The following is a 26,556-nucleotide window of genomic DNA, read 5'->3' on the forward strand; positions in this document are numbered from 1 at the left end:
TGAATGACCTTGACCTTTGACCTTGACATAAATTAAAAGGTCAAAGGATGAAGATTCTAATGCAGTTGGTCCCATGTCTCTAGGATAAATGGTTTTAAATTTTTTCAATTATTTGTAAAAATCAAAAACTTTCAGGGGCAATAACTCATAAAAGGGGTCGAAGAATCATTACGCAATGAATAGATTGAAGAGTCTCCTTGACTAGTCGAAGACATTAGTGAAGGTTTGGTATCTTTACGGTGTACGGTTTCGGAGGAGTAGCGATAACAAGCTTTTATTGCAAAAGGGGAAATAACTCCTTGAGGGGTCAAAGTTCATATACGCAGGGTGAACTGCCAAAATCTTTTAAGGAGTACATTCTTATGGACTATAAATCTTTTCGATAAATCTTGAAACACAAAATCACGGGGAGGAAAAATAATAATAATAATAATAATAATAATAATAATAATAAACAGAAGAATATCAATAGGTCTTTCCACAGAAAGATGGAAAGACCTAATAACCCCGAGAGCTTGTATCACTTTCGATGGTACCGGTGAAATCATGCTTTTTACGAGGTGTTTAAAATTCTAAGGTACTGAGCAAGCTTAATTTTCCCGCTCAAATATCATTGGTAATAATCCATCGGGCTCGACATATCAAAATATACATGTTTCTGTATATCTTTTCCTGAAGTCTCCACATGGTTTCTAGTGTTTCATAGAAAACGGATTAGATCTATATATAACTCGTCGGTTGATATACCCAGTGAAAAGATTCTGGATATAATCAATAGGTTTGATTGCAATTTATACTTATTTAAAGATAGGTAAGTCTCTAAATACACTATGCATGTAAGTAATGTCTATTTATAGACAGATTTGATACTGTACACATTTCAACGTTATACATGTACCCATTTCGTGGTTGTTTATTGATATAGCTGTAAATGTATTTTTTTTAAATTTAAAATTTAAGAGGATTTTATGTTATGATTCTAGAAGAGTAAAGGTAATTAAGTTTAAATTCGGATGTGACTGTGTATTATATAAATAGATGTGGGTATTTCCAGAAAGCATGTAAACTTATTTTGAGCGCCTGTATTGTTAAACTGGTTTTTGTTTTTTGTTTTTTTTAAATCACATTGCCATACCGTCAGGACAGGAGGATCCATTTGTTATCTTTAAAGTTATAGAGTGGATCTATGAGAGGTGGAGAGTAAAAAATAGCTTGTGAACATTTTCCCCCTATATGCCCTCAAATATTGTACAATACTTCAGTTCACATTGTTCAGACCAGGGGTCTAATATTTTCCTACAATTTACAGTGAATCAATGAGAAGTGTTTTATAGCTTTTTTCATGGACACGGCTTTTGTTGTCCACTCACAATCAAACATGATTTCTTCTACATCTTCTAGATCACTCAGTGTTTTATATAGTGTATGTATGTTTCCATTTATGCAATATTTTATTTTACAAGAGGAGTAAATCTGTATGTCTTTATTCTTTTTTTGCCATACGCCATGTGCATGTAATGTGACAGAGATTAATATTATTACCTATAGGAGTTACGCAAGGTTAGCCGCTTTGAACAGTCCGTATAAAGTTATGTAGTTACTTCCAATGTTACTTATACATCAGTTATGTTAAAAATGTCAAGAACTGTGCATTTTTACATTATTATTAAATATTGTATCCATAAATATCATAAATATGGTTTTAGGTTATTTATTTTTTTCTATCGAAGAGAAGGGATGAAAACCATACTCATCGTTATCTATTTTACCAATCAGAAATTAACATGGTTACTCAACCTTTCTCTTAGAATATATATTTAATTGTAGGTACGTGTATTTTATATAGAAGTTCAGTTATCATTTATAACTTTTCATAATTTGATTTACAAGAAGCATATTCGGTTTTGGACCCTGTGGTTGGACTGCACATGCGCACTGGTGTCCTTCATGTTGCTGTTTGATTAAGTACATGTACTTGGATTGAAGCTTGATTTTTGACTATTTTTCAGTTTTATGGAAACATCTATAAGATGGCACATTGATTCATAAGATAATAATGGGATTTTACCACGTGGGATGGATTTACGAAAGGTGCGACAATACTTTATATCTAAATCATGAAAGTAATTATAAGTATGCCTAAACAACCAGTCTGTCAGATACTTCCTTATACAGTAATAGCGTATTTTATTGTTCGGATACCATCATTATTTGTGTAAAATATAATTGAAAACTCATTAATGACGAGAAACATCTTCCAAATTAAAAGTTCTTCCTCATTACTTAATGATGCGTCTGTTTGCAGTTTGAGATAGTATTAACAATATTGGTGGTCATTGAAACTGCTACCACCTGCCCTCCCAATCTTGTGTCTCACAATGGAATATGTTGTCAGTACGTCACATGTAAATCGCGTAAGTACAAGAGGCTGAATGTTATGGCATGGCAAACGCTGCAATATATGATCTTTTCCATTTGTAATGTATAACGTTTATTTGTATCGTATAGTTTTTCATTTGCAAAAACTTGCTAAGAAGTTGTAATACGAATGCGTGTTCTCCATAAAACTTATTGCCCAGTTTAAAACTGAATAACAAATATCATAGCCTTAAAGGGAGGTTGTCCATTCATTTCTCCAGAGCAATATGTGAAAGTCTGTGAAAAGAACGGCGAGCCCGATGTTTGTCATCCATGCCCCGGGTCCACCTACCTGGACGACCCCACAGACAGTTACTTTGTATTTCCATGTTTAGAGAAGAACTGCGGTGAAGGTATGAAAAATTAACAAACTCCCTAAAACGAACGCAATTGTAATAATTCAATTACGAAAGACATTCTAAGACTAAACTAGTATTGAATATGGTCCATTCCAAACTCAAGTTAACATACGTGTGTATTCCAAAACCTGTAGAATGTCCTTTGTAAAAATCATCTGCACAATTACATGTAATCTTCCTTCAGAAATACAGCACGAATCCGGCGAATTATTGCAAACTTTCCTCAGTAAACATCGTTTTTTTTTCACTCTTTTAAATATATAACGGTATATCTGATATAAATTATTCAGATATTTTCCTTATACATGAATGTAGCGTGGTAAAAATATCCTTTCAGATACAATTCCGTCTGACTACCCAGCCACGAGGTTTGATAGCACAGCATGCTCCAAAAGGTGTCGTTGTAACACTGCCATCAACTATTGTGGCACAGATCCTTGCAAATGTCGACACCATATGTGTTTTCCTGGAGAGGTACTTCATGAAAACTGTACCTGCGTTAGGTAATATCATTCACAATATATGTAAGTGGAAAATATGATTTTATTAAAAATGTTTGGCGACTATATGGCCTTTCAAGAGTTTCCATTCAGTTCAACTACTGTAGACAGATTACTGGTGGCAAGAGAAATCTTGTGATTAAACTGTCCTTTGTCTGTCAACAACTTTGTACACTTATATGCATGACGTGGTGTGTCCGTCCTTCCGTCTGTCAGCAACTTGTAGATCATATAAAAACAATACTGATAAGGTCATGATAATCAAAACTGGTACACTGTCATATTCACCCTGATTATAGGAAGAACCTTATTGCTGTCAAACTTGCATGGATTTTTTTTTAAAGCACAAACATAGAAACAATACTAAGGGCCAAGGCTAGGTGAAAGTTGAATGTTTTAAAATAAATATCAATCTATTATAGACGTGATGCATAATGGTATGATGCACTGCTTCTGTGTGAAGGTATATTTATTCATTAACATCACCAGGGAAGGATAAATGATTGATTGTTAGGCTGTTTTCCGTCACACTCAACCATTTTTCAGTTATCTGGTGACGCCCAGTTTTTATTTGTGGAAGAGAGAACCCAGATACAATGTGCCTGGGAAGAGACCATCGACCTTCCGAAAGTAAACTGGGAAACTTTCTCACTTAGCGGCGCGAGCGGGATTCGAACCCGCGCCGACCAGAGGTGAGAGGCCGTGTGATTTTGAGCGCGATGCTCTAACCACTCAGCCACGGAGGCCACCAGAGGTCAGAGGCCGTGTGATTTGAGCGCGATGTTCTAACCACTCGGCCATGGAGGCCCCCCTAATTAGTACTAATAAAGCAAGGATATTGAGGGGAAAGCTGTACTGAAGTGGCTAGGATCTTCAGTATACACTGTACATGTTTTCACGGTTTTAGCAACATGTTTCATATCTCCAACACAAAGCCATGCTATCTGTGAACACCGTGTTACCAACTACAAATATGTATTTAATTAACAGAATTGGTATAAAACATTGAAAATTAAAAACCAAACTGCATATAATCATGATAATAGTAAATGTTAGGGTGGCTTGGGCGACCAACAGGACAGGATATTAGATGTCCGCGGATAGATTGATATAAATCCGTACCCAACTTTTAAGTTAACGCCCCCAAATTTTACCTGTGTCGCGATCAATGATAAGCCGCTGGTCAATCAAACTTTTAACAATAGAGCTGAGGTTGATTGACGTTTGCAGAGACCGTGGTCTACAGCTACCTGAGAAAGATGTTTTGATAACAATCATGGCTAATGATGACCGGCAGTCTTCAGATCTCGAGGAAAGCCCCAGTATACCTGAGTTTGATAGCATTGACTCGCACCTAGAATATTTTAATTTCTAACGTCCCCTATACAATGCAATTTATCATCGTATTTTCTCTCTCCATCTTTATACATGTATTATAGATTAAACAATCAGAAATCAAACAATAATAATAATAAAAAAAAACAACCAAACAAACATAAGTTATTGGAATATTTTCTATTAATGATTTATTGTGGCTTTATATTTATAAAAACATGAACAATTCTTTATTGGCGCAGCACATCAACATGTATAATGGTTATATTGCCCATGCGTAAAACTGTTACAGTAGTTTTAAAAATGCTTCTGTTTGAGATACCACATGGATTATAAATTACACAATCAGAAATCAAACAACAGTAAAAAAGCATAAATAAGTTATTGAGATATTTCTATTTATAATTTATCACGGCTTTATATTTAGAGAGAGAGAGAGAGAGAGAGAGTTATTGAGATATTTCTATTTATAATTTATCAGGTTTTATATTTATAAAGATAAAGAGAGAGAGAGAGAGAGAGAGTTATTGAGCTATTTATAATTTATCATGGTTTTATGTTTATAAAGAGAGAGAGAGAGAGAGAAATGTGTAAAACTGTAGCAATAATATAGATGAAATAATATGGCATGGCAATAGTGTTGCATACGTATGACAATAATTACTCATTTAGTCAATGATTGAGAGTAAGGGAGAGAGAGAGAGAGAAAAGGGGGGGTTAGACTAGCTATGTGTCAGCTTCTGTTAGGGATACCATCGTTACACAAACACTACGTCCACAGAAACCCTAAAGAGAGAGAGAGGAGGGGATGTAGACTTCGTGTCAGCTTCTGTTTGGGATGCCATCGTTACACAAACACTATGTCCATAGAAACCCTAGAGAGAGAGAGAGAGAGAGAGGAAGGGGGGGGAGACTTCGTGTCAGCTGTTTGGGATACCACCATTACGCAAACACTACAGCTACAGAAACCCTACAGACGGCCCATATCGAGGGGTATCTTGACCATTCTTCATTTGGTTGTACATGTACACAGATCTACTTGGATTTATTCATTCTCTCGAAACATGGATATTTTACCTACTACACCCACGACACCGCGAACTCCCGGGACACCAGGAAGTGCCTGGAAACGCCGGGTAATATTATATTTCGGAAATTATTTATATACGATATATAACAATTTAATTCGAAGTTTTAAAAAGCAAAGGTTTAGAAATGGGCTAAACCTGTCATTTGCAATACATAAATATGACCAAGTTTGAAGGTTTACGGGAAATAGAAATGCGGTATGCATGTACAGTAGGTAGAAATTTTAATTTTTTTTATTTATTTTTTTTTGCACAAATCAAGACACTAAGCATAATTTGTAATAACCTGAGAAATTTCCTGTGTATATCATAAAAATATACACAACAACCGATCTCTTGGCCAGGTAAATTCCAGGTAAATAACATTGACCATGGATAAGCTCCACCCACATTCAGTGATCCGTGGAGCAACCGTACGGTGTTTTTTTTTGGGTCTTTAAATTCTGTTTAGGATACTTATTCTCTCTCTCTCTCTCTCTCTCTCTCTCTCTATGTCTGTCTCTCTCTCTCTCTCTCTCTCACGCATCTTTGTTATGCCCATCACTAACACCTTTTTTTAATGAAAGGTGAAGATAAGGAACAGTGATCAATCTCATATTCCCATAGGCAATACAAAATAGATAGTTGGGCAAACACGGACCCCTGGATATACCAGAGGTGGGATCAGGTGTCTAGGGGGTGTCAGCATCCCATGTCGACCGGTCACACCCGCCGTGACCCCTGTATCTTGATGGGTAAACAGTTATCCGTAGTCAAAATCAGTGTGCCAAGAACGGTCTAACAATCGGTATGAAACATGACCCAATGATAGGTTGTATTGCCAAACTAGATCGTTATAACTGTGGCAGAGTCATTTCTTATCAAATATGGATATAATGCATTTATATATGCATGTATGCATTGTTATTATTTCATTTTATTTCAATTTAACATCAATGTTATGTGTATTGAAATAAAATGAAATAATAACAATGCATGCATGCATATATGAATGCATTATATGCATACTAGATAAGAAATGACTCTGCCACATAACGACCATAGAATTTGCGAAATGCTGACTTTAAACGAGACTATTAAACACCCTGTATCATCAACTTTTTGGTTAGTAGCTTGCCTCGATTTAAAAACTGACCATAAGCAAAACAATCTCTTGCGTATCGAATCAGAATAGCACAAAATGAGTACTCACTATCTTGTCTTCCAGCTTCGTTCGAAGAGCAACACATTCAGAAATGTAACTCGTCATTTCAAATAAATTCAAAAGACACAGGAACAGTTTTATTTCGTTTTATCAGCATCTTTGATCCCCTTTCTCGGATGGTCACCCAAACATTCTGTTTTTCAAGATCATTTTCAGGAATAATATCTAGAAAGGCATTTCTATTATGTCCAAAGATAATTTTTAACTTTCATCCATTTGAAAAGACATGACACACAGTCTTGAAATATGGATGAAGATCTTTTGAATGTGTCGGAAAAAACTTAATTATGATTGAAAAATACTCATGTTGTCCCTTCACCTGGCCGTTGAATACAGGTAAACTGCCATTAAGGGTAATATTTATCTAACCGAGCCAATAGAAAATGCACCTATCAAGAATAGATACCGCATTTCTGATTATATTGGACGGGCGTATTTTGTAGCTTGAGCATTGCTCTTGTCTATTCCCTCTAGAACAGATGAACTATTTCTAACGAACCTTTGCTCAGCAAAGCATCGGTAAATAAAATTGCTTACAAGAAAATTTACGCCAGTGTACGATGGGATGTGTGAGGACAACATACATCCTGTGTAATATGTCATTTAAAAATTCCAGAAGACTGTTATTTGTCAAACTAGAATTAAAGTACATGTAAAGTATCTATATGTAGTTTGAATTCAATTTTCACCGAATCGTGGTTTCATGATTAGCATTGGTTCACAAATGGGTCACAATTTGTATTTAATGAATACATGTATCTAAAACTCTTGCCCCGACCAAAACACGCTTGTCTTGTAATCAAATATTGGATATGATGATGTGTTGTGTTAAATATGCAATTTTTCGTATTCAGGGTTGAAGCACGGCTTACCTCTACAACGAATTTTAGAACACCAACCTCTGAAGATGGACGAGCTTCCCAATTACCATCAAATGGATTTACAGGACATTCTACTCCCTCCGGGAGATCAACAATAACTGTTGACCCTAGGTGTGTGTTTACATAGACGTACCAACAATAAAACAGAATTGTAAATCACAAAATGAATTGCATACAATATTATTCAATATTCTATTATCTCATCTCTGTGCTGAATCATGTTTAATGATTAATACTCGCGCCGTTTACACAGGACATGCGCGATGTTTCGTAATAATTTTTGCGACATTTCGGGTACACTTTTCTTTCATCCGATCTTGTTTCTAAAAAATAATTAAATAAAAAAAAAACAAAAATAAAAATTGGGAGGTATGTTACCAGGTTTATTTTAGAGTTAGTTCATTTTCATAGATCTTGGTTTGGCGAGTAAAAAATTTAAAGTCAGCTCTTATGTATTAAGAAAGGTTGTATATGGGCTTTACAAAGACAGGGGAAGTGTCTTTGGATCAATTGGGGATTGTATTACAAGATAGGTGATTTAATCATTGTAGGTATAAGATATAAGAAGTATTGTTCTATTACTACACTATAAAATTTAAACCTATTTCGGAAATCATACAAGAACTAAAATATAATTTTGAGAGGAAAATATCAGAAACTTTGCGTATGACTTTAATACGTATACTGATATACACACAATTAGATAAGACCATGTGAATGCATCTCAAAAACTGCACTTGCACATCGAAAGCAAATTGTGCGTATGTGCAACGTTTACACCTACTACATTAGTAAATGGACGCATGTGAAAGGGATTCAATATAGTAAAATGAAAATAGTTTTTATCGTTTTCAGGTTTACATCGGAACCGACCGAAAGTGAAAAGGATATAGGAGAACCAAAAGTGAGAGAAAATGACCATGACAGAGAGGAAACCAACCCTACATGGATACCATATGTAATTATTATAGGGTTCGTTCCTGTTGGATTTGTTTTTGTTGTTGTTGTATACAGATGGAAAGGACGAAAGGTGGTCTATACTCAAGTAGATGTACATAATGATAACACAGTGATTAACTATGATAATTGCAATGTACAAGTCGGAAATAACAATGATTTGAATGTGTGTAACAAAGTGACAAAACATGACACCGACTGAATAGAATTGTTGTTTCCAAGCGTACACGTACAACGTCCGTAGTTCAATACACGAGTGAGAGAGGTGCTTATTTGCAGCGAAATCCATGTGACTTACATACATAAATATAAATCCATGTACGTGTTCTTGTTCTTCTTTCAACTATAGTCATGCTAGATATGCCATCACTGGTGATATCAAAAATAAAGACCTGAAAAAAGGTCTTAAATTCAGACAATTGGCAACACAACTTCATCTCTGTTATGCATTCTGTCGAGATTATGCTAAACGATGAACTAAAGATAAAAAGGAAGAACTTGATACTTTTTCAGTGTAATGAATGTAAACCCCCCCCCTCCTTCTTTTTAGTTCATTACAGTAATGTTATATGACGCAGTGTAACTTATTGTTTCATCCATAACAGTGTAGATAAACCTTACTGAATCAATGACTGTAATATTTCACTATTTTTGTTATATACTTGGAGCGGGTTGATTTTTCTATTGAATAGAGTCAATGACTGTAATATGTTATTGTACATTGTGGTGATCTGGAGCGGGTTGATGCAGTTTTCATACATCCAGTATTTATGATTAACTAGATTAGATGCTAACGATCTATTTTACTTAATATTTTTGAGTTACGATATGGCGTAGAACCCTAGAAAGCTAGTGGTAGAATATAAGTATGAATGTAAACAATGTCGAGGAAATTCGGACTGTGCACGAATACATGTTCATTTTTTTTATTACGTCTTGATTAATGATATGAATGGTATTATTTAGTTGTAGTTGATGTATAAACATGTTTGATCCAAGTATTAATGTGTTACCTGAGTGATACGGCCGGAGAAACTGTATGTTGAAGTCTGTATCACGTATGTAACCACATGTTTTTCTGTCTGCTCGTTTCCGGTTTAGCACGCGACTGATGTGTAGTCGATAAATTTATTGTTAAATATTGGTGATTTGGTGTCGGTAATACTTGAATTAACATGGTGTATTGTTGAAATGATTGAGTGAAAGCTGTTTAGTATTTAGAGCATTGAATGTTTTGACTGTAAATTTATTCTATTTTACGTTACTTACCTTTTCACCTTTGATCTATTGAGAATAGTTGGTACGTTTCGTTGTTCCAAATTTATTTTTTTATTTTATTTTTTTTTTTATTTATTTATCTATTTTATCTTTAGGATTAGATTTTATTTATTTAAATGATCGGTATATAACGACTGATGCGGTGATTTAACTGCAAGTTGTTATTTCCGTGAGTAGTTATTCATTTAGTAAATTTTTTGCAAGTTTATTAATTTTGGAAATGATTGGAAATTTAAGTATTTTTGATTGAGAATTATTTTTGGATAAGTTAAATGTCAATTCGTATATTTTTAGTAAATTTTTAGTTATATTTTAATGATATTTTTCCTTCTGGAATTTATTAATAAATAAGTTAGGAATCAACCATATGTATATCAAGACAGTAAATAAACTGTGATATGCACGAGTGGTTTAGTTTTTATTTACATATGGAAATAGGTTAAACATAGTAGACTATGCAGTAATTGAACTGTACGTCCACATGTTGGCGATTTGAACTTAATAAATATTTAAGTGTATCATAGGTTAACCATAGTGAACAAGTGAGTAATTTAACTCAGTTCACAACATGGTCTTCAATCCTGTTTACATTCAATAAAATGTTCTCATAACGGGATTATTAACTTAATTAGAGTTACTCCCCTTTACCCAGCCCTATTACATTTGGGTGGTTTTAGGTTTAAGTTCTGATGATACTTTGATTATATTTTTAATTACTTAGATGTATTGTTAATGTATGAATGAGTTGTGTGAGTGAAGATACATGTATAACTATAAATGTTATGTAATCGAATAAACTTAATATAATCTTTGATTAATCGTGATTGTTCATTGAAATGAAATGGTGAATTTATGAGTTCTGCACAAGTCCGTCTGATAATGGTATTGTTTAATTTATTTGCGCATCGTTTAAATATCTTACAATTACTGCTGCGCTACATGAGAGCTTATTAGGTTAGCGACGATTTTCAGCTATCCGTGAGCACTTCATTCAGAATGGATAAAAAGTATAAGAGCAATATTAAAATCACGTATTAGACATATCAAAATAAAAGTGCGTACCATTTAGTTGGTTGGTTGTGTGGTGTTTAACGTCCCACTGGAGAATTCTTCACTAATACGGATACGTCATCATTGCTGATGAAGGGCTGCAAAATTTAGGCCTATGCTCGGCGCTTACGGCCTCTGAGCAGGGAGGGATCTTTATCATGCAACACTTACTGTAACAAGGCGCCTCGGTTTTTGCGGTGTCATCCGGAAGGACGGCCTCTAACGACAAGCAAGGGGTACTGTGGACCTAGTATTCCAACACGGATCCCCACTGGACACGAAAGATTATGTGTTTCATGTAATGAAATAAAAATTGCAGATGAATATCATTACCTATCAGAGTGCAGTGCTTTATCTGGTATAAGAAAAGAATATCTACACAGAAAATATTGTAAGGGACCAAATATAATGAAATTATGTCAACGAGTAATGTTAAAAACCTTTACATCTTTATTCTAAAGTTATAAGAATTAGCATGTTCTCCTTAACACACAACTCGCATTTTTGTACCTATATAATATGTATATTTTATCACTGTGTATTGTATCTCTTGTACCCATTCCATTGAGGTTTGATCGAATAAAATGAATGAATGAACCAGATCAATTATGCTGATAGTGATGTGAATGGTGAATATAACGAACAGTGATCAATCTCATAATAACTCCTAGAAATATTCCATTATCACCTGCATATGGTGTTTATATCTCTAAACTGATTCGATACGCAGGACCTTGTTCTGCGTATAAGTTCTTCAATCGAGGTAGGCTACTGCCAAAGAAGTTGATGGTGCAGAAAAAATTGTTATGGCCTTGAATGCGACATTTAGATATCTCGACGACGTTTTATCTATTAACAATAATAATTTTCATTCATATGTCGGTCCCGTGGGGACCCGGGTTAGAATAGGTCCTCAGTACCTCTTGCTTGTCGTAAGAGACGACTAAATAGGGCGGTCCTTCGGATGAGACCGCAAAAACCGTGGTCCCGTGTCACAGCAGGTGTGGGACGACAAGGCCGTCAGCGCCGAGGATAGGCTTAAATATTGCAGCCCTTCACCGGCAATGGTGGCGTCTCCATATGAGTGAAATATTCTCGATTGAGACGTTAAACAATATGAAATCAATCAATCCCTTCATATGTCGATTTGATATACCCCTGAAAACTCGAAATTATACACCACAGAGTAGTCCACTTCTGCTTCATACTAAGATATTTGAATGAAAATGGAAATTAACGGCAAACTAACGACTGAACTTTATGATAAACGGGATGATGTCAGCGTCTCCATCCTCAACTTCCCATATTTATGTAGCAATATTCCATTATCACCTACATACAAATGTATAGTGTTTATATCTTTCAACCGATTCGATCAAAGGTGAAGATAACGAACAGTGATCAATCTCATAAATCCTGTAAGCGATACTAAATAGATAGTTGGGCAAACACGGACCCCTTGATATACCAGAGGTGGGGTCAGGTGTCTAGGAGGAGTAAGCATCCCCTGTCGACCGGTCACACCTGCCGTGAGCCCTATATCCTTATCAGGTAAACGGAGTTATCCGTAGGCAAAATTAGTGTGCCAAGAACAGCCTAGCAATCGGTATGAAACACGTCAATTGACCCAATGATAGGTTGTATTGGCAAACTAGATTGTTATAACGACCATAGACTGCGAAATGCTGACTTTAAACGAGACTGTTGAAACCTTTCTTCTAACGTAGAAGCTTTTGAATAAATTCTACTTCATCAGAAGATAAAAACAGGTCAGCTAAAAAGGGAGCGCAATTCATGTTCATGGGAATTCCTGTTGGAAGACATGATCACCAAGACTACGAAGATATTGTCAATGAGGAACCCCAGCATACTTTTGGTTTTTAAGTTTTGAAGACTAGTTCGTCATTGACAATATCGTCGTGGTCTTTGGTGATCAGGTCTTCCAACAGTCTGTTCGAATTCCCATGGGCATGAATTGTGCTCCTTTGTTAGCTGACCTGTTTCTATATTCATATGAAGCAGAATTTATTCAAAAATTTATACGCGTGAAGATATCTCTTGCAGTCGCCTTCAATTCGACATCTAGATATATCGACGACGTTTTGTCTATTAACAATGATAACTTTCATTTATATGTCGATTCGATATATCCCTGTGAGCTCGAAATAAAATACACGACAGGGTCGTCCACTTCTGCTTCATACTTAGATATTTTATTGAAAGTAGACATTGGCGGCAGACTGACAACTCAACTGTATGACAAACGGGATGATTTCATCTTCTCCATCGTCAACTTCTCATATTTATGTAGCAATATTCCATTATCACCTGCATATGGTGTTTATATCTCTCAACTGATTCGATATGCAAGAGCTGGTTCTGCGTATAGTCAGTTTTTAAATCGAGGCAAGCTACTGACAAACAAGTTAGTGATACAGGGGTTTCAACAGTCTCGATTGAAGTCAGCATTTCGCAAGTTCGTCAATACAACCTATCATTGGGTCAAATGCTGTCTGAGTTGTTTCATACCGATTGTTAGGCCGTTCTTGGCACACTGATTTTGAATACGGATAACTCCGTTTACCTGATCAGGATATAGGGCCCACAGTGAGTGTGACCGGTCGACAGGGGATGCTTACTCATCCTAGGCACCTGATCTCACCTCTGGTGTGTCCAGAGGTCCGTGTTTGCCCAACTATCTACTTTGTATTGCTTAGGAGTTATGAGATTGATCACTGTTATCTTCACCTTTCATTTATGCTTGAAAACTACCCACCATCATCTTGCTGTTGAATACATGTAAACTTCCCTTAGGGAAGTCTCATAACATAACAAATTCACAAAACAAGATGTGACGACCCGTCAATAGGCTAATTGTGCAATGGTTAAGCGCAAATGTACAAGCGTCACAAAAGTATGCAAAATATAAGCGCAAATAGTTGGACATCCAACTAAACATATCAAGATTTTTGCAACGAGTATGCATGAATCCACCCACACCACGAAACATGTTAAACTCGTGCACAAGGTAACCTTTAGTTATGTACAAGGTATGGCACGGGTTCATGGCTGACATGGCTGTGTAATACAGAGAAACAGTTCAAAAGACGAAAGCGCCACTTGCAAGGGCCATAACATGACACAACAACGGCCAGCAATGAAGTGCCCAACGTTAGGGACGGCGGCAGGGCCTCAACTCTAATGGTCACCGAAAACCAGTGGTATTGTTGTAATGGATTAAGCTAGGAAACTATTGCCATTACAATCAATTGGATCGCAGCTGAAAGCTGTTCAAAAGTAAATCGTTACCTAGTTAGTACAAATGTATCCCATCATGACTAAATAAGTGTGGTGGTTTTAGACTAAGTTGTGCGCGTTTTATGTAATGACCGCCTGTGTCTAACAAGAATTCGATTGCTTCCATATCCATTCGACTTCTCATCTTTTTCATTGTCCTAACATTACCGGATTGATTGTATCTTGTTTAACGTCCCATTCGAGACGTCACCATTACCAGTGAAGGGCTGCAAAAGCTAGGCTTATGGCTCGGCACTTGCGGCCTTTGAGCAGGGAGAGATCTTTACCGCACCACGCCTGCTGTGACACGAGGCCTCGGTTTTTACGGTCTTGTCCGAAGAACCACCCCATTTAGTCGTCTCTTACGACAAGCAAGTGGGTACTGAGGACCTGTTCTTCTTTCCCGGGTCCCCGGAGAAACGCCATGAGAATCTAAGTAACGAGAAAGACCAAACTAACAATATATTGAGGAACGAGACATAAACTTCCAACAGTGTGGTAAGAAGAATTCGTAGCAAACGTTCGGTATTTGCCAGACCAACGTGTTTGCGCCACATTGTACAATCATTAGAAATCGAGTAGGATCTTAGAATTGTTATGTACAATGTAGAAAGGTGAGACAAGGTATCCCCCAAACACTATATTAATCGCTAATATTCCCAATATTAATATATAATATGGCGGGTCGGAGGTTATTTTGGAGAGGTGTTCCATGTAATTCTGCATAGCTGCAATGGGACATGTGTGGTTGAATACCAGAATGTGGAGCGTGTTCCAACGCCCAATTGGTCTGTCTTAGAACGTTGGATTGAGAGATAGATTTTGGCCTGATTGACAAAAATTTCATGAAACTTGAGTTGAGCAGTGTTTCCCTTGGGCAGTGTAAACTGACATATACGAGAAGGGAGCTAGAGTAAAGGCAGCTGTAAATAATTTGGTTTCACATGGTATGACCTGTTAATGAGGTGCAAAGTTAAGGGCAGTCGTGGACCTTATGATTGAGGGTTCTTTGATACGCTAAAGCAGCTTTGTAATAAAAATAAGTTATAAGTAGAATTAACATATTGTGAAATGTCTTGGCTTAAAAACTTATGGCTGCAATTAGGTGATTGAACAGTTGACTATTTGTAATCGGTAGGGGGTAGATAGGCAATGAATCGTGTAATGTGTGTATCAGGTGGCAACCATTTCTATTGTAGGTTATGTAGGCTAGAGAATGTTTCACCTACGTCTATGACGCCATTACAACTAATGCCGTGATAAAACTATTATCCTAGTTGATTTTTCAGACTGACTGTTCAGGATGTGTCTCATTGCAATATTGTCCACTTGTAGAATGCCGTTTTTGTTTTGCGGATTGAGACCTATATAGCATAAACGCCAATGCAATAGATAACCAATTTTAAAAAAAGTATCACTACTTCCATGGGCTATGAAATCTAGAAAAAAATTCCGGTTCTGAATATCAAAGCTAAATTCTAATGTTCAGCAACAGTATAAAACAAGATGTTTTCTTAAAAGTCCACTTCCTTCAAAAGTGCATACACTGCTGAAAGGCTTTAAATAATAGGTGTATTGACATTAAAACATCAAAAGATATGACTAATTTGGACTCATCCTAAAGTCATAACCCTGGATTTTGATTGAAATTCACCATTTTTTGTACACCCTTTTCTGCTATTCCTAAGTATGAAAGGTGACGATAATGAACAGTGATCATAAATATGCATTTAGATTTTATACAGTATCAGCAAACTTACACATAAATACTATGTACTAAGTTTGTCCCCACCCTGTGGTCAGAACCCTTACTCTGGGGATCATAAATTTACAACTTTGGTATAAGACTACCTGCTCCATCCATTTAGCCTCAATTTAGTATCATTAGCACTAAAGAAGATGTTACATGTATTTAAGTGTTTCTCACATAAACACTATATATAAGTTTGGCCCCGCCCTGAGGTCAGAACCCCACCCCGGGGATCATGAAATTTACAATTTTCATAGAGGCCTTCCTGCTCTCCATCACCATACATTTAGTTCTTCTTACAAATGTGCAGTTCTTGAGAAGAAGATTTTCGAAAATTGGTCAATTTTGGGCAGTTTTGTGTCCCGCTCCTAAGGCCTCAGGGGTGTAGGAATCCTGAAATTTTACAATTTAGGTCCCACTTGTTCCAAAGATGCTTAATACCAAATATGAAAAGAATTAGAATGATAGTTATCAAGAAGTTAACAATGTCTATTGTTCACACATTTAATAACTGACCATTTTGGCCCCGCACTGATACCAAAACCCCTACCCCTGGGATCATCAAATTCACTCTTGTGGTAAAGGACTACCTGTTTTTTCTAAATATTTACTTAGTTCCTAAAATTATAACCCTAGGTTGTGAAATTCACCATTTTTGTACATCCTTTTCTGCTATTCCTAAGTATGCATTTAGATTTTATACAGCATCAGCAAACTTACACATGAATACTATATGCTAAGTTTGGTCCCACCCTGGGGTCAAAACCCTTACTCTGGGTAAAATCAAATTTACAATTTTGGTAAAATACTACCGGTTCTATTCATTTAGTTTCAATTTAGTATCAAAAGCACTAAAGAAAATGTTATTTAAGTGTTTTACACATAAACACTATATATAAAGTTTGGCCCCACCCTGGGGTAAGAAGCCCTACCCCGGGGATCATGAACTTTACAACTTTGGTAGAGGCCTTCCTGTTCTACATCACTATGCATTTAGTTTTTCTTACATGTGTGTGGTTCTTAAGAAGAAGATTTTTGAAAATTTGTCATTTTTGGGCAGTTTTTGCCCTGTCCCTAAGACCCCAGGGGTTCAAGAATCCTGAAATTTACAATTTATGTTCCCTTTGTTCCAAATATTTTCCATACCAAATTTGAAAAGAATTGGAATGACATTTATCAAGAAGTTTAAAATGTATATTGTTCACACATTTAATAACTGACCATTTTAGCCCCACCCTGATACCAAAACCCCTACCCCTGGGATCATCAAATTTACAATTTCGGTAAAGGACTATCTGTTCTTTTTATATATCTATTTAGTTTTTCTTACATATGTGTGGTTCTTGAGAAGAAGAGTTTTGAAAATTGGTCATTTGGGGGCAATTTTTGCCCTGCCCCTAAGGCCCCAGGGGTGCAGGAATCCTGAAATTTACAATTTATGTTCCCCTTGTTCCAAATATGTTTCATACAAAATTTGAAAAGAATTAGAATGATAGTTATCAAGAAGTTAAAAATGTCTATATATTGTTCACACATTTAATAACTGACCAATTTGGCACAATCCTAATACCAAAACCCCTACCCCTGGAATAATCAAATTCACAATTTTGGTAAAGGACTACCTGTTCTTTTGAAATATCTATTTATTTTCAATTTAGTATCAATATCATTAAAGAAGATGTAATTTAAGTGTTTTACACATAAATACTATATAACAAGTTTGGCCCCGCCCTGGGGTCAGAACCCCTACCTCGGTGATCATGAAATTTACAATTTTGGTAGAGGCTTTCCTGCTCTACATCACTATGCATTTAGTTTTTCTTACATGTGTGTGGTTTGGAGAAGATTTTTGAAAATTGGTCAATTTTGGGCAGTTAGGGCCTCAGGGGTGCTGAAGTCCTAAAATTTACAATTTATGTTCCCCTTGTCCCAATGATGCTTCATACCAAATATGAAAAGAATTGGACTGGTAGTTATTAAGAAGATGTTAACAATGTTGAATTGTTAATGCACGACGGACGACGACGGACGAAAACCAATTGCAATAGGTCACCTGGGTTTACTCGGGTGACCTAAAAAGTTATATCCTACAAAACAGGGGTGTTATCCATAAGATGGCAATGATTCTAGAACCTAGAACCCGTTGCCACCTGGAAGTAACCCCCACAACCAAGATTGGCTGATGCTGCGCCATCTGTAGAGTTGTAAGGTGTCCGGTGTAGCCCCATTTGCTGTCTGGAAAGTACACAATGCCATTAAAATAATTGATTGCTTATTACGTCCCTTGGAGAATTTTTCGACTTAGTCATATTGAAACGTCACCAGCTGTGAGTGAGTGCCACAAATTCATACCCATGCGTAGCGCTCAGGATCGTAGCAGTGAGGGTTCTGTAGCGTGTCAACGCCTGTCGCAACACGCGGGATTTCCGTATTTAAGGTCACACCAGAAAACCCCGTGATTCTCACTTTTAAATGACGAGCGCTTGATGAAGGAACAATCACTAACTTTTTTAACGTCTAAGGTTTGACACGGCCATGGCAGGATCGGGGCTCGGAACTCATGATATCCCGGTTGCGAAGCAAACGCTCTAGGCCTACCACTGAGCTACCGCGACCAGCCATTAAAATGATCTAACATTTGAAGTCAAGTTTTCATGCCTTGACACAAGGATTTTATATTAATACAATGGTGTTTGAATTTGACTGCCCATTGTAAGAATGTGCCACACCTGCTGTGACACGGGACCTCTGTTTTTGCGGTCTCATCCGAAGGACCACCCCATTTAGTCGCCTCTTACAACAAGCAGGAGGGTACTGAGGACCTATTCTAACCAGGATCCCCACCGAACATAACCGCGTTCCTTTTTGGTTTGTGCAATATTCCTGCGACCTTCATTAGAGTCATACAGGGTTTGACGTGGTCAGAATGTCTAGCATATTTAGATGACATCTTAGTGCTAGGTTCTCATTTTGACAATCAGAACACAAAATTGGGCAATGTACTTTCAAGATTCAAAACGTATATTTTAAAACTTAAGGTAGGTCCTTAGTCCTGGATTTTTGGGGTTTAGGTAGCATTTTTTTGTTTGGAATCAATAAATTAACATTCAGAGTAATGAAAAAAGGCAAAACAGTTAAGGGTTTCCATATTAATTTTCATTACATACACCACTAAAGTCATATACCCCGATGTAGATTTTTATGAAATTCATTGGAAACAGTTATTTGTTGTTATTCTAATATAAAAACAACAAAATATTTTTTGAATTGCATTTATTTATCGGGAAACATGTCAATAACTAAAACACATGTCATTTTCAATATGTTCATCAAGTTTTAGAATAATATGTGGAAAATTATTGAATTAGCGTTATTCCCCAAAATGTTAAAAAACAAACAAATGTGGACGCATTTTCCTTATAGCATGGTTTACATATCATTTTTTCTGTTTATATTAGTAGAGTTACATCTGTTATAGTTATTCATGGGAAAAAATCCATACCTTTCCTTAATAATTTCAAATCTATAGCTTCCAGATTATGTATACCCCCATCAAAAACTGAAGTCTGGCACCATACAGCTGAGCTATTTAAATCACTCGGGATTAAAATTGTATGTAATTTCATGAAAAGACACAGATAATGATTCCTTATCACCTTGGTAAAATGTTTGTCAAAAATAAAGGAAATCTATCGCATTATGGACTTGATAAATAATTGAATGAAAACAGAGTTATTGTCCTTGGATTCAATATTTTGAAACATATCATTGACTATTCAAATATAACTAAGAATTTTGAAATATTTTATGGCTAACGAGATTTTTTACAATAACTATTGAAAAAGATTCCAACAAAATTTATGTTCCTATTATTAAATTATTGACTTTGCAAAATCCTATGACGTCACACTACGTTAAGCTCAATTTTTTTTTTTTTTTTTTTTTTTTTTTTTTTTTTTTTTAGAAAGAAGTGAATTTTAAAAAATTCGTGAATGATGGTAAAGGAAATAGGATAACAACAGAAAATGTTTCTACAATGAAAAATTTGCCAGTACCTATAAATGTCAAACAAGTAGTGTCTTCTTTTTTTTAGGTTTTGCTAATTATCATAGAGAGCATGTGGAACATTTTGCTGAAGTGGTTGAACCACGACATCAGTTAGTTAGTAAACAAAATCAAAGTTTTGTTGGTTACCAGTTCATCAAGAGGCAATTTGAAAGATTAAAAGATTCAATTCTAAATGCCACAATGTTAAATGATCCAGAACGTGATGAAGCATTCAGTTTAGACACTGATGCCTCATATAAAAGCATAGGGGCCGAACTTAGTCAGATACAGGATGGTGTAGTCTCGGTTACATCTTAAAAATAACATTCTTTATTACTTGTGGGAAGATGATATATGCGATAGATATTTATTTATAGCCCTCAAGGATATGCAGTTTGAAATTATGAGGTACTGCCATGACAATAAGACAGCAGGTCATACAGGTCAGGCTAAAACCCATGAAAAATGAAAACAGTTTACTACCTGGTATGAGAGGTCCCAAGATTCCAAACTCTATGTTGAAAAATGTGCTATTTAAATTGTAATAAAAATAAACCTTACACCAAACCCAAAGCGAGGCTAGGTCGGTATCGTGCAGGGTTCTCCTTAGAATATATTCATATATATATGTATATATATATATATATATATATATATATATATATATATATATATATATATAAGGGAAACTAATGACCCTGTGGCTATTCATTTTTATAAGGGAAACTAATGACCCTGTGGCTGTTCATTTTTATTCCGATTTTCACACCATAGATGATTATAGCATAATAGGCATTGAAAAACTGTACAAGAATGATATTTACCGGAAATATAGAGAAAATCTATGGAAGAAAAAATGTACATTGTGACGTCATAATACGTTGTTCAACGTTAGTTGCTAATGCATTTTAATAAACACGACTGATGAAGGCTGGTAAAACGGCTGAAAGGTTTCGAAAAGTGTTTAAATGGTTTTTTTTTTATTATTCTTACAAAAGAGAGACTTTGAAGATATATATATATATATCTTGATATTGCTTGTTCGACCCCGGGCTGGGGCGAAATTTTTCAGTACCTAGTTGTGATTATTTAGTGCTTTATATATTAATTAATTGATTTTCACATGTATCGTTTAGATCCTAGGGGTAAACGTAAGGTTGGGTGTTATAATTGTTTGTTTGTGCTTTATGTTAAATATTCTATACAATTGCATCGAGAGATCCACTCTCCTTATAAAATATCTTAAACACTGAATGACACAGCGACTGTGTGGGATTGCATCAGTGTGTATAAGTAGCGCTTTAGGAGCATAACAAAGCTTCCTTTTAAGGGAAGTCGTTGTGGCCGAGTGGACTTACGCACTGGTTTGACAATCTTGCTAGGCGGTGGGTGCCGTACGTCGCTGGTTCGACCCCGGGCTGGGGCGAAAATTTTCAGTACCTAGTTGTGATTATTTAGTGCTTTATATATATATATAAATATATGTGTGTGTATATATATATATATATATTATTTGCTCCACTTTTTTGGCACGCTGGCTTTGGCTATATTTAGCTCTAAAACTTCATAGTTATTTCGGATTTCAAACATTTCGGTTGAGCATCACTGAAGAGACATTATTTGTCGAAATGCGCATCTGGTGCATCAAAATGGGTACCGTATAAGTTTTACATTATGACCCCTGGGTCGAGGCCTCTGCTGGTGGACTGTTAGTCCCCGAGGGTCTCTACAGCCCAGTAGCTAAGTACTTCGTTACTAGCTTGAAAATACGGATGTATATTTAATTGCTGTTATAAAATTTAGAAATTCATTTCAAAATTAAGGATCATCTCCCTCATGCATAGCTCTTATCCTTGGACGAATTTGGCTCCACTTTTTTGGCACGCTGGTTTTGGCTATATTTAGCTCTAAAACTTCATATTAGTTATTTCGGATTTCAAATATATATATATATATTAGGCCCCTCCCTGTGACAAAATGGGGGTAATAATACATTTTTATGATCACTGACCAGTTTACAAAGTAGTTAGAATGTTTTGTTTTCCAAATCAAAGTGCAGAAACAGTTGTTAAATCACTTGTTGATGGGTTCATTTCAAAGTTTGGTTGTCCTTCAGAAATTCATATGGATCAGGGTAAAAATATGGATGGTGTTCTTAAAGCGAAAATTATGTGAACTACTACAAATAGCTAAAACATGTACTACCCCTACCACCCTCAATCAAATGATGAGTTACAAAGATATAACCGTCGAATATTACAAACTATACGTTGTTATCTGAAGAATAAACAGTATGATTGGGATCTACATTTACATGTACAACAAGTTGTTGGAGCTATCCGTGCTACTGAAAATAGGCAAACAAATACACCAAATATTATGATACTCGGTAGAGAAGTTGGTCAACCAATAGATCTAATACTTGGTACAACAGACTTAAATAATCCAATGAAAGAGGTGTCGGAGTATTTAATTGATTTGAAAACAAGCATTTCAGGATGTCATAAAGTAGCTCGAGAAAATATTGGTAACTCTCAAAGAAGGCAAAAACAATATTATGACAGTTTTCTGTTCCAGAATACACATGGGGTAGGAGAAGTAGTTCTGAAATTAGATTCATCCAGAAAAGTTGATCAGAACCCTAAATTAAAACCTCCATGGAAAGGTCCTTGTGTAATTTTGTAGGTTAAAACTCCTGTTCTACATAAAATAGTGGATAAGAAAGGCAGGGACTCTGTGGTAATTTCCGAAATAGGTTTAGATTTTAGTAATATTACCCATATTTTTTACATTGACCTGGGTAGAGCAGCGGTTAGATCTAACTAATAGAGGTCCTGGGTTCGATACTCGATTGTTCTAAAGATTTTTGACTTCTTTGTTTTATGATAGTGACAAGAATATTCTGCTATGTCATATATGGACCAATGCAGGCAGAAAAGCGGCTCCAGCAAAGCGTACGAGTGACATAACTTCATGATCGTGAATTAAAATGTATAAAATCAATGTACTGTCTGTTTCATTTGATATTGTTATTATAGTTCACTCAACTTATCTGTATTTTGTGTAATAGTATCCTAAATCTTTTCCTTTCTTAAAATGTACACCAACCATATTGTGATAAAGACAACAAATAACAAGTTTGTTATTTATCTTTAATGCGATATAAAAAACGGATTTCCAAAACAGTATCAACAAAGAGTTGTATAATGGGTTTGGAATGGATTTGTAAGATCTTGGACGACAAGGCCAATCAACCAACATATCCACCTGAAAAAGAGAAGGAAGTAGATTATAAAAATCTGACATAAGTTATCAAAATTAGGGAACTGTAAAAATTACGAACATTACAATGGTCAGGCTATTTCATGAGGACATCAATAACACACCTGGATTGCAGCCTATTTCTGTACAAGACACGCCCCCGGTTACTTCACAGGTACAGGTGTTGCAACCATCTATCGCCGGGAAACTCTCTCTTGGTGTGTACTTTCTTCCACGATAATAACAGAATTTCGGACATGATATTTTGGTGCATCCTACACTGCCGTTACTCCCACACGTGCAGGTATTGCAACCATCTGTTGATGGGAAGCTCTCTCCCTTTGAGTATTTTTTGCCATTATGATAACAGTTGGTCTCACAAGCTATTAGTGTGCAGACTATCTGGCCATCAGATCGGCAGGTACATCCATTGCAGTCTTGTCTGAATGACTCTCCTACTTTGTATTCTCTTCCGTTAGCTCTGCACGCTGAAACGTTAAAATACCAATGGATAAGTTTGAATTCTGCGCAAGGTGAAATAGAAGTAAAGTCGAAATACAAGTGCATTCATTGAGTCTCTCAGCATTTCCCCCTTAATAACACAGACAACAATTGTCTACATTTATGTTTAGCAGCATATTTGTCAATGAAATCAACTTGGATGTCTAAGGAGAAAAGACATAATTTTGGTGAGGATTCATAGAAAGAATACAACAAATATTCTAAGCTATTTTGAGGTACAATGTAGAAGAAACCGTTAAGAATTCCAAAGGAACAATAAAGAAATAAATATTACTGTGAAAGAATGATTGAAAATATTGTGAGACCTTTTTCGTCCGAAAAGCCTGAATAAGATAAAAATGCGTTCACGGCACCTTGATTGATACTTGACCGTCTATAGAGTTCTACTCACTGACTGGACTGTTTGAGCACGTTACATGACCGTCTATAGAGTTCTACTCACTGACTGGACTGTTTGAGCACTATACTTGACTGTCTATAGAATTCTACTCACTGACTGGACTGTTTGAGCACGTTACTTGACCGTCTTCACCACAAGTACAACGTTGTCCCACGCTGTTTTGAAAAATTTGTCTTGGTTGATATGACTGTCCATGGTACGTGCATCCTGTTATAGAGTATAATGGAATTTTAATACACATATTGATAAGCATTGAAATGCTCTTCTTTTTTATGTGAATTACATTTCTATATCTTTATTTCCCAATGGTTATAACTTCAAAGTTATCGCTAGGGCTACCAGTACATGCATTGACACTTTAATCGTAAATGCAGATAAGTACACATTTAGAACATAATTATTTCTCATAAATAAAGTACAGGTCACTCTCGATAACTCGAAGTTCAAGGGACCTTGATGAAACTTCGAGAAATCGGAAGATCGAAATTCGGAAATTGAAGGTCCGCCGATATGGTTACCTGTATGTTCATATTATTAACAGTATCAATCTCAAGTCCTGGTTTTTATACACAGTCGACTTTGATGTTAGATATTCATTTGCAAATTTACTATTCATATTGAATTCTTGTTAAATTACAAAACTCTCACCAGGACGTAAGAAAACATGTTGTTTTACCTCGACAACACACTGATGAGGATGTCTTTGTTCCTATACAGGCATATCCCCGTGGACAGCGGACTCCATTCGCTCCCAAACAATGAGGGGCGTCGCCATTACGTGTGTAAGGATTCCCAAGTTTACACGGGTTTTTCGCTGTCAATTACATGTAGTTATTTATCATGTATTGCTAATTTCATAAAGTAAAGGGTGTGAGAGGGAGTATATTATTTAGTTTAGAAAAGTAGATGACTAAAAATCTAACTGAATAACAGCCCCTAGCATTTCAACAAGCTAAGATATCCATCGCTAAGGTGATATTTTAATGATATATATATAGCAAAATCGTATGTGCGCTTAAGGTGGCTCTTTATACTAACATTTCATTTAATGGCTCGTTTGAGCACCTCGTATGAATGATTTCACCATCGAAAGAATGATACAAACTCTGAATTATTTTATATGAATTTTTTGTGATTTTTCCGCAATGAAAAAAAGAAAGATGTTTTGCTTGCAAATACGAGATTCTAGAATCCAAAATTTGCTGTGATTAATATCTAATAAAACATGCCTACACGACTCAGATATACGTTCTTATTTGGTTAATAAAAATATTTATGAAAATTAAAAAGGTTATTCATCAATACGAGGTGCTTAAATGAGCTATTAAATAGAAGTTTAGTGCAATGCGTCACCTTAAGTAAACTTGGCATTTAATAGTATTTCTAGAGTTTCCAGAATAAATGTAGTTGTTCTATGATAAGCATGCCGTACATATATTTAGGTCTACATAAATGTGTCAAAGAAATCCAAGTGGTAAACACAAGAACTGGTATAAAGATCGTACTCACATTTACAGCAGAAACCTTGCTCATCAGCCGGACCACCTCCACAAAAGAAACCGGAAGGACAAGACTGTGCAAAGGGGTTACAGGTCGGGCGCTGACCGATGTCCTTAAAGTATTTACCGTATCGGCATTTCAGATAATCGGGTGTTTGGGGATAATCTAAAGAGAATTGAAATAATAATTTTAAAACCAAGAGGCCAAATAACTACACTCAAGATCAATCTATCTTTGATCCTGCACAAGTGCATTTTAAATTGTGATGTAATTCTGAAATACATCGCAGGTATGTTACTTACAGGATCTGCCGTGGATCAGAGAAACGATGGCGAATGTTAAAGTAACAAAGAAAACAAGCATATTGAGTTAATGGTTGAGTTCCCTATTTGTGAACAGAACAGAAAATTCGATCTTATATACATGTACGGTCTCTCACCGCGAAAAGTCAAGCCCAGTGATGCGTGATTAATTTAACAACTGTAGTACATGTCCATTGTTTAGATCGTGCAGTGTAAGCAGTTTAATCTAGTGAAAAATTACATTTACAACTACGTAATGCCGACATGGGCTGTACTGCAGGAAAACTTGCGCAATTTGTTTGTGCGTCATCGTTAAGGGATTTTTTGAAAGTGAAATCCAGAAAATTAATTTCCATAACTGTCAACACATACATAAAGATGACAGGCACGAGGTTTGTTTACTTTTC

General features: G+C 35.9%; 2 protein-coding genes across 5 annotated transcripts; one reads left to right on the forward strand and one right to left on the reverse strand.

The window, feature by feature from the left end:
- The first annotated feature begins 618 nt into the window (after nt 1-618).
- LOC125653344 (uncharacterized) lies at nt 619-10,834 on the forward strand. Of its 4 annotated transcripts, none has more exons than XM_048882789.2 (7): nt 619-778; nt 2,010-2,091; nt 2,306-2,414; nt 2,640-2,771; nt 3,115-3,280; nt 7,759-7,896; nt 8,641-10,834. In XM_048882789.2, exons 2-7 carry the CDS (start codon nt 2,077-2,079, stop codon nt 8,942-8,944), a joined length of 864 nt encoding a protein of 287 aa, XP_048738746.1. In that variant the 5' UTR covers nt 619-778; nt 2,010-2,076; the 3' UTR covers nt 8,945-10,834. The 4 variants fall into 4 exon arrangements, with proteins under 4 accessions (XP_048738746.1, XP_056000711.1, XP_048738744.1 ...); XM_056144736.1 differs by having other exon boundaries at nt 624-778; nt 2,010-2,123; XM_048882787.2 differs by having other exon boundaries at nt 627-811.
- Nucleotides 10,835-23,302: 12,468 nt separating this feature from the next.
- LOC125656952 (kielin/chordin-like protein) lies at nt 23,303-26,314 on the reverse strand. Its single transcript, XM_048887566.2, has 6 exons — nt 26,150-26,314; nt 25,857-26,012; nt 25,024-25,161; nt 24,441-24,554; nt 23,551-23,913; nt 23,303-23,431 (listed from the first exon to the last, which is right to left on the reverse strand). Exons 1-6 carry the CDS (start codon nt 26,208-26,210, stop codon nt 23,415-23,417), a joined length of 849 nt encoding a protein of 282 aa, XP_048743523.2. The 5' UTR covers nt 26,211-26,314; the 3' UTR covers nt 23,303-23,414.
- Between the last annotated feature and the right edge of the window lie 242 nt (nt 26,315-26,556).

Source organism: Ostrea edulis, chromosome 7 (assembly GCF_947568905.1).
Source record: "Ostrea edulis chromosome 7, xbOstEdul1.1, whole genome shotgun sequence".
NCBI classification, from domain to species: domain Eukaryota; kingdom Metazoa; phylum Mollusca; class Bivalvia; order Ostreida; family Ostreidae; genus Ostrea; species Ostrea edulis.